Below are 13,974 nucleotides of genomic sequence, written 5' to 3' on the forward strand. Positions count from 1 at the left end.
AAATATCGCGAAGGTCGTTGAATAGATGGACAATTACGTAAGAGGTTAAGAGATGATTAATACAATCTATATTATTAATATTATTCCAAATGTATTATTATTATTAATATTTTATCGTAAAATACCCATGTACCTATTCTTACTTATCATAAAGATCGCGAAAAAATTGTTTTTTATTTCTGTTTTTGATCATAATAATTGTAAAGTCCACCTTTGTAAACAATATAATATGCATTATACAATATAGATATTATATTTTAGTTATATATTACTTATATTTTTTTCGCTTCAACCTGTATTAATTATCACTACAGATCTTCGACCTTTGTATATGCCATAGAATATAAGACGTGTGTTTTTTTGAAACAGAAAGAAAGATAATAGTGAAGAAGGGGAAGACCACTCGCTATCGGCCAGCCGGAAAAACCAAAAAATACGTACATGCCTGGTTCGATAAATTAAAATTTATTATCTTTTTGTATTTATTATTATAATAACCATTAATAATAAAGCAACGTGTAAATAATAACAATATTAATATATTATTATCGTATTCTTTGTTTAACATAATAACTGCAGACCAGTTTTGATGATGACCGCCGCAATAACCACCACCACCATCACCACTACCTCATCATCATCATCATCATCTACCATGGTCACGATTCATATAGTTATAATAATACATATACATTTATCACGATAAAGGTTTGGATGTATTGTAGGCGTACACCGTACTAGATTAACCTCGGTCGATCATTAAATCACGGTACCTACCCAACATTTATAATATTACTATTATGTATATGATTATTATGCGTATATACCCGCGCGTGCGAAAAGCCTGTCTGCGGTTTTCGTTTATAAGACGGTGCACGTCCGACGAACGATCACAGTCGCAACTCGAAGATTACTTACAGTCTTCCAACGTCCGCTGAACTCGTCTTGTAAAACTACAGAACATATCCACTCTCCAACATGAGTCGTCTGGTAATTATAATACCTACCTATTGAGTTATATCGTTACTGGCGACGTGTATTCTTTTACGAAGTTATTTTACGTTTTGTTCATACCTAACCCCTATACTATGAATTTAGATGAAAATATTCTAAATAACATTGTAGTAATACGATTTTAACTCATTTTTATGGTTATTAATACCGTATAAACCATATATTTCAATAGTTCGTAATATATTTGAATGTTAAATAATTATAAAATAGTATTAAATATTATAAAAACGTCTTAATGTCTTTAGAAATGTTTTTAATATCCCTCTATAATTTCTTATAATTTATATTATACTGATTTAAGTAGGTATCTATCAACTCATAGGTTTTTAACTTTTTTGTATAATATATTTTCAATAATTTTTCTTTTTATGCAATCCTTGTCGTTCAGCGATATGCCTTCTAGGGGAAAACTAACCTGAAGAAATTTTTCAGTTGGTATTCTACATTTTCCATTATTAATTCGTATATTACCACGTCTTCCAATACGAGTAGGACGTGTAAAACTATTTTACTTTTAATAATCACCAATACTATAGAACTACATGTACTTATGTAATATAGTCGATTGATTAAGTATATAGTAAGTTAAACTTAAATATCCTATAATCCGGTTATTGAACAATCAAGTAACATACTTCATAAATTCTTCTCTTAACTATTTCAATTTTTTACCTATAATTTTTGTTCAATATTTCTAAAAACTAAATGAACATTACTATAAAAATAAAATTATTTAAAAAAAAAGATTTACCATACACGTTTTTAGCATTTAATTTAAATCTAAAATTTTCATTTGTTTAAAATTTTTATTATAGTTATTTCATTATGTGAAAGATTTTTTTTCTATAATATTAACTTTATTGATGATATGATTATGTACACATTATAATTTATTAAAATAATATTTTACGATGATTACAAATGAAATAATACCTAACTTAGTTCAGCGTGATACCTAAAAATATTTATTTTTTTAAATACATGATTATTATATTATTGTATATACCTACAGTATACATTCCATACTAAGATAGTTATTATTATTTTAAATTGATTAACGACAAAGAAATATTTATATTCTTTGAAAAAAATTAAATTATTTTAAGTAACAAATTCGTTTTTAGCAAATTCTTAAACATAAAACAATAATTAATTATAAAATAATAATGTTTCGTTTTGTTTTTAACAAGGCTAGGCATTCGGTGAATTAAAAGTTAAAATTAAGTTAAAACGTTAAGTTAATTAACTTGTTACTTTTTTTTCAAATTAACTTATAACTTAATAAGTTACTTTTTTTAAGATGAACGTGTTAACTTTAAGTTAATTTTATTCAAAAGTATCTAAATTAAGTTAATTTTCGTTCTAAGAATACTGCAAATTTTTGAATGAAGTTTTTTGATAGTTAGTAAATAATTTAATTGATGTATCGTTTTGAATTTCGCTATAAGTTTTCTTAAACGTAAAAAATAACCATCTTATAAACTATATTATGTGTCTGGAATTTTTTATTTCACATTTTTGAAAATATTTACTTTAAACCAAGTTAAGTTACTTTTTTCAATGTTTACTATTAAAATAACGGATTAACAAAAAATTATGAGTAACTTTTAACTTAACTTAACTCAATTTTTTTAAAATAACTTATTTTAACATGTTAAAAAAATCATTAACTTGCTCAGCCTTTTTTAAACGTATTTTTACTATTTTTATTGTCAATTAAAATGAAATAAAATATATTTTAAAAAGATTACAGAAAACATGATTGTATGTTTAATTACCTATTAATTACCTACATTTAAAAATTTTTTTTTTTCATTATTAAGCCATCATATAATCTATTCTAATGACTTAATCTAATCATATAATATTATTGTTTTTTATTTAACTACCATAATCATTGATTTTCTTCAGTACCATGAACACATTTTTTCGCTCTTATTGATAAACAAGTTTAATCAACTCGTTTCTGATGTTATTGTTACACATAGTGATTTTTTCCGTTTACTAATATTTGAGAAAAAACTTCGTATACTCTGATATCGTTAAATAATACTTATTCTATAAAATATAGGTGGGTGCCAGTAAAACTATTCTACTAACTTATAAATTTTGAGTAGGTGCAACTATTAGGTATTGATTAAATATTAAATTTGTGATTTAAATGCATTTTTTGTATTTTTTAGTCCATTGTATTGGTTATCGCGTTGGTCGGTTACTCACTGGCTACACCGTACGGTCACGGTGGAGGTTCACAAGGTGAATACCAACAAAATCACCACCAAGGTGGTGGAAGCCAGGGACATCATAGTGGACATCAAAATGAACACCAACAGAACAACCACTACGGTGGAAGCCAAGGACATCAAAGTGGAAGTCAAACTCATTACAAACCCGGTGGAAACGGTGGATACCAAGAACACGGTGGAAGTCATGGACAAGGTTCAAACTACGGACAAGGAGGCAATCAATATGGATCAGGATATGAACATGGCAGTCAATATGGATCAGGATATGAACATGGCAGTAATCAAGGATCAAACTTCGGTCATGGTAGTCAAGGACATGGTGGTAGTCAAGGACATGGTGGTAGTCAAGGACATGGTGGACATGGTTCGCAACATCATGGACACGGTGGTGGTCACTACTAAAACTTCAATTGCATCGTTGATGCCATTCAAGTCCCCTTTTATCATATACTATATGTCATCATTTTCTGGGGCGTACGACTAAAAAGTCATAATATAATTGTCAACTCTTAATATTATTTATTTCATCACTATATTTATTCTTCAATTGTAAATTTGGTTATAATATTGTGCCTACATAATATAAGATTTCTATTTGTAAAAATAATAACATAACCGAATAAAATTTTTTTCTATAAAAACAATAGTAATTTGTATTTACATAATTAATAGTTTATCTTCTCGATCACGAGAATAGTTATAGTATGTGATGGCAAAAAAATTGAATATGTGTTATTTGTAGACGATAAAATACATGGTGAATACTGAATAGGCAATCAATAACTCATCAATCAGAGTAAGTAAGTAAATATAGTTATACATAATAAAATTATATTATAATAATTTTTAGTACCTTCATCTATATAGAGTATTGTTTATACGATGGATTCTACAACTATCGTTATATCTACGAAATATTAAAATTATAATCATAAATTTTAAAATAACTAGGTATATTTAGTATATTCGTATTGGTATATAATCATATGTAAGTACCAGGTACCTAAAATATAGCGCTAATACTTAATACTTACCTGGGTAAGTTACTTTTAAAAAGTAATGAAGTTATTTTACTTTTTACTTAAATATAATTGTCATGAAATACTATACACTTTAATCTAAAAATTAACTGTTACTTCTCGCTATGAAAAAAAAAAACAATAATATCTAAGTACATAAAAAATATTAATCAAAACTATAACTCTATTGTATTATTATTTATTTACTACCATCTGTATTATTTATTGCATTGTTCTATAGTATCTCACAGTACATTGGGTTCATTCTGTACTCCTGTACTGTTCAATTAAATAAATTATTATTAACTTATAAAATTTTGTCATCGAGTCCGAACGCTAAATACTTGTAGCGCTGGTGTTTTAAAACAGCTATATTTACACAGAAAAATAAATCGCATGTACTGAATTGATATTATGACTTCAGTTAAAAGTGTTAACACGATTTTGCCTAATTATTATTATGTATAAAAACTTAATAATACCAGTCCACCATTTATTGGAAATTCTTTATGTATTTAGAGATTAGCTAATTAAATAATACATTAGTGAATTATGTGAAGAGTTAAAATGAAATATACGTATTCCAATATTAGCGTTATAAACATATTATTTTTTTCCTACTATTTTTTTATTTAATTCCATATAAATCCAAATAGTAACGCGTTATATGAATTGCTTATCAAACGTAATTTTCATTATATTTTCGTTATTTGAAAACTATTCAGATGAAACTGTATAACGAGTTACTAATAATACTTAATACTCCGTTACGTACGTTACTACCCAAAACTGGTGCTTTACCATAATATTTTCTCACATATAGTTAATAATGGTTGCTTAAAATGACCTTCATTGTCTTTTTTTATGCATTTTATTCCTATCGTGGCTGAATTAAAAATTATGATTCCTTGCTTATTTGGTAGGTATCTATATTTCTAGAAAAAATCTTTTCATGGACGAGTCAATCAAGCGACTTTAGCGTTGGTAAAGGCTTAAACTTTAAGTAATATATAATATTACGCATTAATAGATTGTTTAATTAAATCAAGAATTAAATCTGTTGAAAAAAGATCAAACAATTATTACGTATTATTATTAGTTATTTTATTTACCTACACTTTTAAATTTGTTGAAAATTTTGGTTTGGGTTTAATTTAAAATTTGAATAATTCACATAATTAAATATATGTATATTGTATGTCAAACGTTTTTAATAATGGTTAGTAGTGGCGTATTTCAATTATTGGTGGTAGGTATATTCTATAGGTTCTTATTTCGTGTAGAGTTACAATGAACATATTATATTTATGTATAATATTATGCATTATATATTGTCGTGTATATTTAATTTTTCTCTTTTTTGTCTTTCAAACCACTGAGTCTTATAATTTTCACCACTATACATTAATATGAATTATTCTAATATTTTAAATAATATAATATTGCTATAAATTATAATTGTTTATAAATATTATTCATAACCATGAATGCTTATTGCTTATCAATTATTACATATGATAATATTTTTTTAAATACCAATTATTATTGTGTAAATATATTTACGAATATAAGCTACATTATTGTCTACATTATGAAAATCAAAGTCAACAATTCATGGGTAATTGTTATATTTTTTTCTCACGAAGTTCAAGGTTACAGATAGTCGTGAATTTATAATGCTCCACGTAGTAGTTAGCTATATATGAACCGAAAACACGTTTAATTCCTATATTATATTCATGTATATTTTATTTGATTAATGATACATTAATATCGGTATATATATACAAATATACTATACTACCATGCAAATACGTACTATATATTCATAATGTACTAAAAGTATACGGAGAAACGGATTATAAACTAGATTTTAAAATACAATTAATTTCCTTTTAACTGAAACAATCACAAATGTACTATATTATAATATTCATTTATTATATTTTTTTCATTTAAAAGAAGATGTATTATTTCATTTTGATCAGTTCAGGAAGTAATTATAATTGTGTATAATTTACGAATATTATGTGCAGCCAACAAACACCTATAGACTTAGGCATTCTAATTCCACATTTATTTTCAGGTTTAATATATTAATGTATAAATGCGTAATCTATACTGGCTAACGCAGAAAAACGAATTACTTACCTATACTAAACTTGTAGATCGAGTGCCTATTAATTAGTGAACTATACAGTTTAGGTATAATGTCAGTTTTGATATTGGTTGTATTTGATAACAGTAATAATATGGCTTTAGTTTACTTGAGTCATTCACTGTAATTGGTTTTAATGAATAATGTACGTTTTTTTAAAAATTATTATTGATGAAAAAATTTATTTATTAAAGGTTAGGTTAGGTTAGGTTAGGTTAAAAAATTTTAATATATTTTTATTATAACAATTTAAAAATATTAAAAATACATACAAAATTAAACAGGACATTTTATTTTAACAAGTGTTTTAAGTTCAAATTTTGATAAATTTTGTCAAAATTATGAAGATTTGCAAATTATTTTATAGATTACAAAATATTTATAAAATGAATCGTGAATCTGTTATTATAATGCAAAAATAAATTAAATCAAACTAAAATTAATAAAATCGCTTAAATATGTTTAAAACAAGGGAAATAATAGCTTTGTATAAATGCCGGAATCTGTGGGACTTTTTCTGCACTTATACGTGTTTGAGAATATAATCATCTATTAAATATAAACACTAAATTTACGCTATTACCTTCCTCTGATAGTGTTCAGTTTTATATACCTAGTTGATATACCAACCTGACTTATGTGTTGACATATTCACCACTTAATTATTACAACTAATTGTTATTAAAAACCAATTGCAGGTTAAGTTAGGACGGTTAGGTGGGAGCTAGCAAATTGCGATACAACCTTTTCCATGATATATTCTTTCGTTAAAAAAAAATCATGAAAATATGATAAGTAGTTCCAGAGTTTACCTTGTACAAAGATTTTAATTTTATATTTATTTAGTTAGATATATACGCTTTCTCATTTTTTTCTGTCATATTTCGGACTGATTGCATGTGACATACGTAATCAACAGTCTTTTTATATTGTCATTCATGTTTTTTAAGTGTTTGGGTTTTTTTCTAATGTGTACAATTTTTAGTGTTTTTCAATGTCAAAATTACATTTTTCATGTTGGTAACTTTGTACTTTTCAGTTTTAATGTTATGTAATTGCGTGTGTTCTAATCAAAAGATTGTTTTCATACAACACTTGTATTTTTTTCGTCGTTTAATACGTTACACATTCAGTCAAATTCATTTAAGTACTACTTTCTGTTTTTTTTCATATTGTATAATATCAAGAATTTATTGCATTTCAAAGAAATTATTTATTAAATTAATTTAATTAAATCCATTATTGGGCAATTCTTGTTAATTTGTTGTTATTTGTGTTATAAAACCACGTTTTCGTCATTGATAATTATTATCGTTCGTGGCCATAGTCATTACAACTTTTAATATTTATTATTTCTGTCAAGGATTTATGCATTTATTTGTCAGTAATTGTTCAGTTTCATGTATATTTTTGTACAACTTTTTCAAAACTCCCCTCTTATACCCTCTTAGAGGTCGAATTTTGAAAAATTCTTTCTTAGTGAGCCCCTAAATTGCTTAAGGAACCTTTGTACAAAATTTTAAGTTTCTAAATTCAGTGGTTTGGTCTGGGCGTTGATGAGTGAAATGTATATAGATGACTATCGTCCAAATACCCATAAACACACAAAAAAAAAATATAATATTGTGTTATTATAAGTAAAGTACTACAGGTATTATGCGTATTGAACTTATTTATGATAGTTTAAGTATTATGTAAAATAAAATATCATTACCAAAGAAAACTTATTAAATATAATTATTGTAAGCCAAACTTATGGACAATTTTGTATTATATTTTCAACTCTTAGATAATTTGACTTTAAATGGCTCTTTAAATATAATTAACCACTGTTAAAATCTCATTAATAATAATAATAAAAATATGTTGGCTTAATTATTTAATAACAATAATAAAACAAATTGTAAAGCCTATATAATACTCACAAAAAAAATGAACATATTTCGGATTTTATCCCACATAACTCACACCGGAGTCATAAGAATATTTACAATGAAAAAATAACTTTACTCCGAATGCGATCCTCCAATGAACACACAATTAATTCACAACCTGCACATTACAAAAATATAATGTTTTATAATGTTTATTGTCAATTAGTAGGTGATCTGTAACAACCTGGAATGTTAATCTCTGGAATTCAATACCTGGACAGTAAAAATCTGGGCTATAAAAACCTGGACGGTAAAAAATTGGAATTTAAAATTTTAAAATCTGTAATAATCTAGTCTGGACAAATCTGAACAGTAAAATCCTGGACCGGACAAATGTGGACGGTAAAAATCTGGATCGTAAAAATTAACTTTTAAGGGGTATGAGTAGGCCATATATATTGTTTGAATAATACTTTGGAACAAATCTAGTTTAGTACCCCTTCAAAATGTTGGGTTTTTTTTTTGAAACCTATGTATTCCAACGTTTTTAAATTTTTAGTTAGGTTAGGTTAGGTTAAGTTAGGTTTCCCGGAAATTATTAGTTTTTGAGTAATCCAATAATAATATATGGTTATTTCAACATACAATTTTCAAATACATTTTCAAATGGAATAGGGGCCAACGTTGCCACTCGCTCGCTCGGACATTCAAATTATTGTAAGCAAACTTATGGAAAATTTTGTACTAAATTTTCAACTTTAAGGTACTTATAAAAAATTATTTATAAATTTAAACTACAAAATAATTTCCAAATATTCATGATTTTGTTGGAATTTTTGTCAATATTTGAAATTCAAATGCTTTTAAAAAAAATTGTGCCTAAGTATTCTTATAATTGTGGAATCAATATAAGATTAACTTATGAAGAAGTGTGTATTGAATTTTTGAATTTTAATAAATTTCCTCACCACCTTAGCACATGAAAATCGATAATATATTATCATAACTTATCAATAACTTCATTGATACGATAAAAAAAATAAAGATAGTTGATTTATATAGGTTAAACATAAATTTTTAAAAATTTAAACAGTATCGAATTATTTGAATTATTGTTTTTGTACTCGTATACATTTTAGAATGATCTGAATTCGTATATTTATTTTTTTTATCAATGATAAATAATTATTTTAACATGTTTATTTTTTTATTTATAAATTTTAATTACAATTATTTATGCGCATAATATATATTTAAGTATAAAATTTTTTTTAAATACTTGTTTTGTATAAAAACATCATACAGTATTTTTTATGTTTTTGTAAGTTATTTTCTCTTAATTTTGTTTATTTATTACGTTGATTTAGTCTTCAATAATTTGTTGTATTTAATGAATGTTATTATTTAGTTAAAAAAATATTATTGCAATTTATGATAATAAAACTGATTTAGGTTTACTGTACCTATATTTTAACCGATTGATAAAATATTTTTTTCTTAAGCTTGTTTATACACAAATTATGAAGAATAACCAGGAATTTTTAGTCAGCTAAATCTGATATCAGTTTAAAAATCAAGAAAGTAAAATAATAATAAAAAAAAAGATCTTCAATTTATTAAATATATGTGTAAAAATATTATAGATAGAAGATTATTTGTACATTTTACGAAAAAAAAATAAACATAAAACTGTTTGATTTAGAAGGAAGATATGCTGTGTTTAATGATTATGTGAAATAATTAATAACGGTGTCCATATCCATGCCCATAACCGTGTCCGTAGCCATGTCCATAACCCTGATTGCCCCCATAGTATCCACCTTGATGGCCATATCCACTGTTGTAGCCATATCCATCGTTGTAGCCATAACCACCGTATCCTTGGTGACCATAGCCACTGTAACCTGAAAAATAAAACGAATTTTCTAAGTATAAATTTCATTATGGTCATTTTTAAAGCATTGCTTACCTCCAGTGAAACCGATTCCAACACCTACTCCATAGCTGCCTCCGTAATTATCATAGCCTCCTCGGTGACCACCGTAGCCTCCGTAATATCCACCATTATATCCACCTCCATAACCACCACCATAACCACTACCATAACCACTGCTAAATCCGATAAATCCTAAAGGTGTAGCTGTTGCGATGGCTAGTGTAGCTGCCAAAAATACACACTATAAAATACAAAATAGGTAATAATAATGATTTCACATACATATGATTAAATATTTAAAGCAGCGTTCCCCAAAAAGTGTTCCACTGGAACCTTAGAATTCCGTGGAACATGTCAAAGGTTCTGCCAGATATATGTGATTATTGTAAAAATTATTTTATATTATATTTGAAAAAAATATTCTTAAAATTTTGATAAAAAATTGTTTTATTAAATTAATTTTAACAAAGAATATAGCAGTATTGTTAAAGCATTTTGTAGAGTACCTATTGGTTTTCTTTTTTTTTTTTTTTAGAAAAACTGGAGTGAAGTTGGAATTAAATACTTTGGGATTCCGTGAAACACAATATATTTTTAGGAGTGCTGTGGTCGTAAAATTTAGGAAACCGCTCATTGGCGTAACAAAACAATTTACAAAAATAAAAAATGGGCCCCTAAAATATTGTTTAGGTAGGCATATTAGTTTAAAGACATTAATCTCATATAGATAAATTACTTATTTTAATTAAAATTTTGTTATGATATGATAAAAATAACAATATTTATTTAATATTACACAATTATTATTTAATTTATAATAATAACTAAATTGTACTGAATTGTTTTATTTAAATTTCTGAGATCTTCTAGCATTTTTTTGGGCAAAATTGCCAATTAACATGCATTATAATATTATATAAAAAATTTAAAGTATATATTTTTGAATTAAGTATTTTTTTAAATATTAAAATATAGATATAATATCTATATAAATTCTATACACTCAGTGGTAAAGATATAATAATATACGCATAACTATCTATACACACATTACACATGTCACGTACAGTACCCTACATAACTTTATAGACTGGAGACATAGAGTAAAAAAACGCTTTAAAGTTAATATTATTATTACTTATTGTAGGCCACGATTTAAGATACTTAGTTTAAACCTATCTTAAATCGTGTTGTAGGTATTTACACCATAGGCGTGCGCAGGAGGTATGCAGGGTATGCAGCTGCATACCCTGAACAATCATAGAGCCTCACACATACCAAAGACCATTTTTCAATATCTCCCTATTGCCCCTCCCCTCTAACCTCGCATAGTGGCAGCCTTCTGCATACCCTGGAAAAGAGGCCTGCGCATGCCTATGATTTACACACAGTAAGATTATTATTAAACATTTATTATACGATTACGAACATATTTCGTATACCTAATAGATTATTATAGATATAGATTAACACTAATTTAATTTGAAAAAAGCAATTATTCAATTTATTTTCGCTAGAATTACTCGTAAATTTATTTTTATCAAAGTCAAAAGGCCCCAAATTATAGTAAGCCTCCCCGCAACGCAGGGTCTGCAGTCCCTCAGTTATGCCACTGAAATCGCTGGTTTAAAGGATTCTACTATGAATAATATTATGGCGGTAATTAAATAAATAAAAACTAAAAACTATTATACTGATTCCTTATATTTTTTTTATTATCTGTTTTATTTTCATAATTTACTTTGAAAACAATATTTTGATTTAATCATATATTTTTATAAAATGTATTAAAATATGATTAATTTAAGATAAAGATGTGGTAGAATAAATGTTTGTAAATACTATTTAAAAGAATATTTAATATTAAAAATAATCAATATTATGATTATTGATTATATATAGAATCTGAATTTTGAAACCATACATTCTACATGGAATGAATATATTATAATAAAACATAAGAAGAGGATTTTATCTTAATTAAGTCCAAATCAAGCAATATTAGTTGTTTGATTAAATCTTAATAATGTATTAGTAATAAATATAATATCTTATATATATATATAATATTTGGCTATTCAGATCATCCAATGGCTGTATTTGTTTTTAAAATAAGGGATATTGTTTATTTATTTATTGTAACTAAATATTATATACGATATTTAAAGTCTGAATTAAATATAACTAATAGAAAACTCGATATAGTTTGTTCGATGATGAAATTACGAAAATTTACAAAATAGAAGTCTACAACGAGTGTGAATGTGTGATGATAGTAATTTTAAGAAAACATGAGGGTTTGATTTGGTAGTTTTGTAAATGGGGATGTACTTGAAAATAATAATTTATAAAAATACTTACCAAGACAAGTTTGCTAACACTCATGTTTGTTTTTTTTGTCTTCGGTAAGTTATAATAACTAATGTTATTACTGACCACAGCGGACTGCTAATTCTTAGTTCTTCAGCTGAAGGATTTACAGAAACGTCTGAATCGGTATCATCGAGCACTCAGCGTTTTATTTAGTGCTAAGACTGCTGTGCAGAGTGCAAGTTTTTATATTTTTTGGTTTGTGTCGTCACTCTATTTGTTCGGGACGTTGGCACCGGTTCGGCCTTGAAATTTTGATCACGGCCCGAAACCAGTTTTCCTCGTTTCTATATTTTTTTGCGCATACGAATAACACATCTATACTTACCCCATACACATACCAGTATACCACTGAGGAATGAGCAGCGTTCCGAAGAATGAATTTAAAGATTTACACAAATGATATGGTACATAATAATATATGTTAATATAGTAATGTGTGTATGTGTATAATATCATTATAATACTGTGTTCGGATTTTCGCCAAGTATAATTTGCACAAAAACAACGTTTTATATTCACTATTGACTCGTACAAAATATGCATAGTATAATATTATACCTACCTTAATCATCATTAAAATAAAAATAGTAAATATATTTGTATTTTACTATTTATGTTTATAGTATACATATACTAATATACATACTACATATAATAGTAACTCATGAACTCAACTATGCTACGAGGTAATAAATATTCTGACATCTTATGTTTTTGGGTTTTTTTTTATTACGTTTTTTGGAAATACCAACACAATATTGTTGGAAGATTTTTATAATGATCGTGAAATGGTAGTATGCAATTATACAGTATTTTGAGTATGTCATACCACTCATTGCTTAACTATAATAATATTTGAATATTTAATGGAAATATAAGTGATTCATCATTTAAAATATTTACTGAAAGTATCTTTTTATTATTTTTTTTTTAAATTTGGCACCTAACTGAAATAATGAAATATATAAGAAATACAAAAAACAGTAATTATTTGAGTTTTTATGTTTATTGCATAGATTAAGAAAAAAGTATTATAAATTTAAATATTGAATATCTTATATTATTAAAGTTATTATTTTCAAAAATAAAATATTTAAAAAATAATATTCAGAAAAACAATTTATTATTGAAGAAAACAAACACTATGATGCATTACGCATTTATTATACAAGTATTATTTGTTTTAAAGATATGTGTGTTTATTTTTTCTCATCACCATTAAAAACTATTATTTCGTGGGTTATATTATTTTAACTTTTTTTTATCTTCAATAATATTATTACATTATTTTATTAAAATTATCTTCTTATCAATTAAAGTCTAATCAGGATGCTAAAATAGCAAATTTAAAATA

At 25.8% G+C, this 13,974-nt stretch overlaps 2 protein-coding genes across 2 annotated transcripts; one reads left to right on the forward strand and one right to left on the reverse strand.

Annotated features, from left to right (window-relative positions):
• The first annotated feature begins 822 nt into the window (after positions 1-822).
• LOC114120830 (uncharacterized) lies at positions 823-3,904 on the forward strand. Its single transcript, XM_027982874.2, has 2 exons — positions 823-990; positions 3,198-3,904. Exons 1-2 carry the CDS (start codon positions 979-981, stop codon positions 3,660-3,662), a joined length of 477 nt encoding a protein of 158 aa, XP_027838675.1. The 5' UTR covers positions 823-978; the 3' UTR covers positions 3,663-3,904.
• Positions 3,905-9,898: 5,994 nt separating this feature from the next.
• Positions 9,899-12,789, reverse strand: LOC114120845 (keratin-associated protein 6-2-like). The gene is made up of 3 exons (XM_027982895.2): positions 12,609-12,789; positions 10,281-10,488; positions 9,899-10,215 (listed from the first exon to the last, which is right to left on the reverse strand). The coding sequence occupies exons 1-3, from the start codon at positions 12,630-12,632 to the stop codon at positions 10,052-10,054; spliced, it is 396 nt and encodes a 131-aa protein (XP_027838696.1). The 5' UTR covers positions 12,633-12,789; the 3' UTR covers positions 9,899-10,051.
• Between the last annotated feature and the right edge of the window lie 1,185 nt (positions 12,790-13,974).

This window comes from Aphis gossypii, chromosome 1 (genome assembly GCF_020184175.1).
Source record: "Aphis gossypii isolate Hap1 chromosome 1, ASM2018417v2, whole genome shotgun sequence".
NCBI lineage: Eukaryota > Metazoa > Arthropoda > Insecta > Hemiptera > Aphididae > Aphis > Aphis gossypii.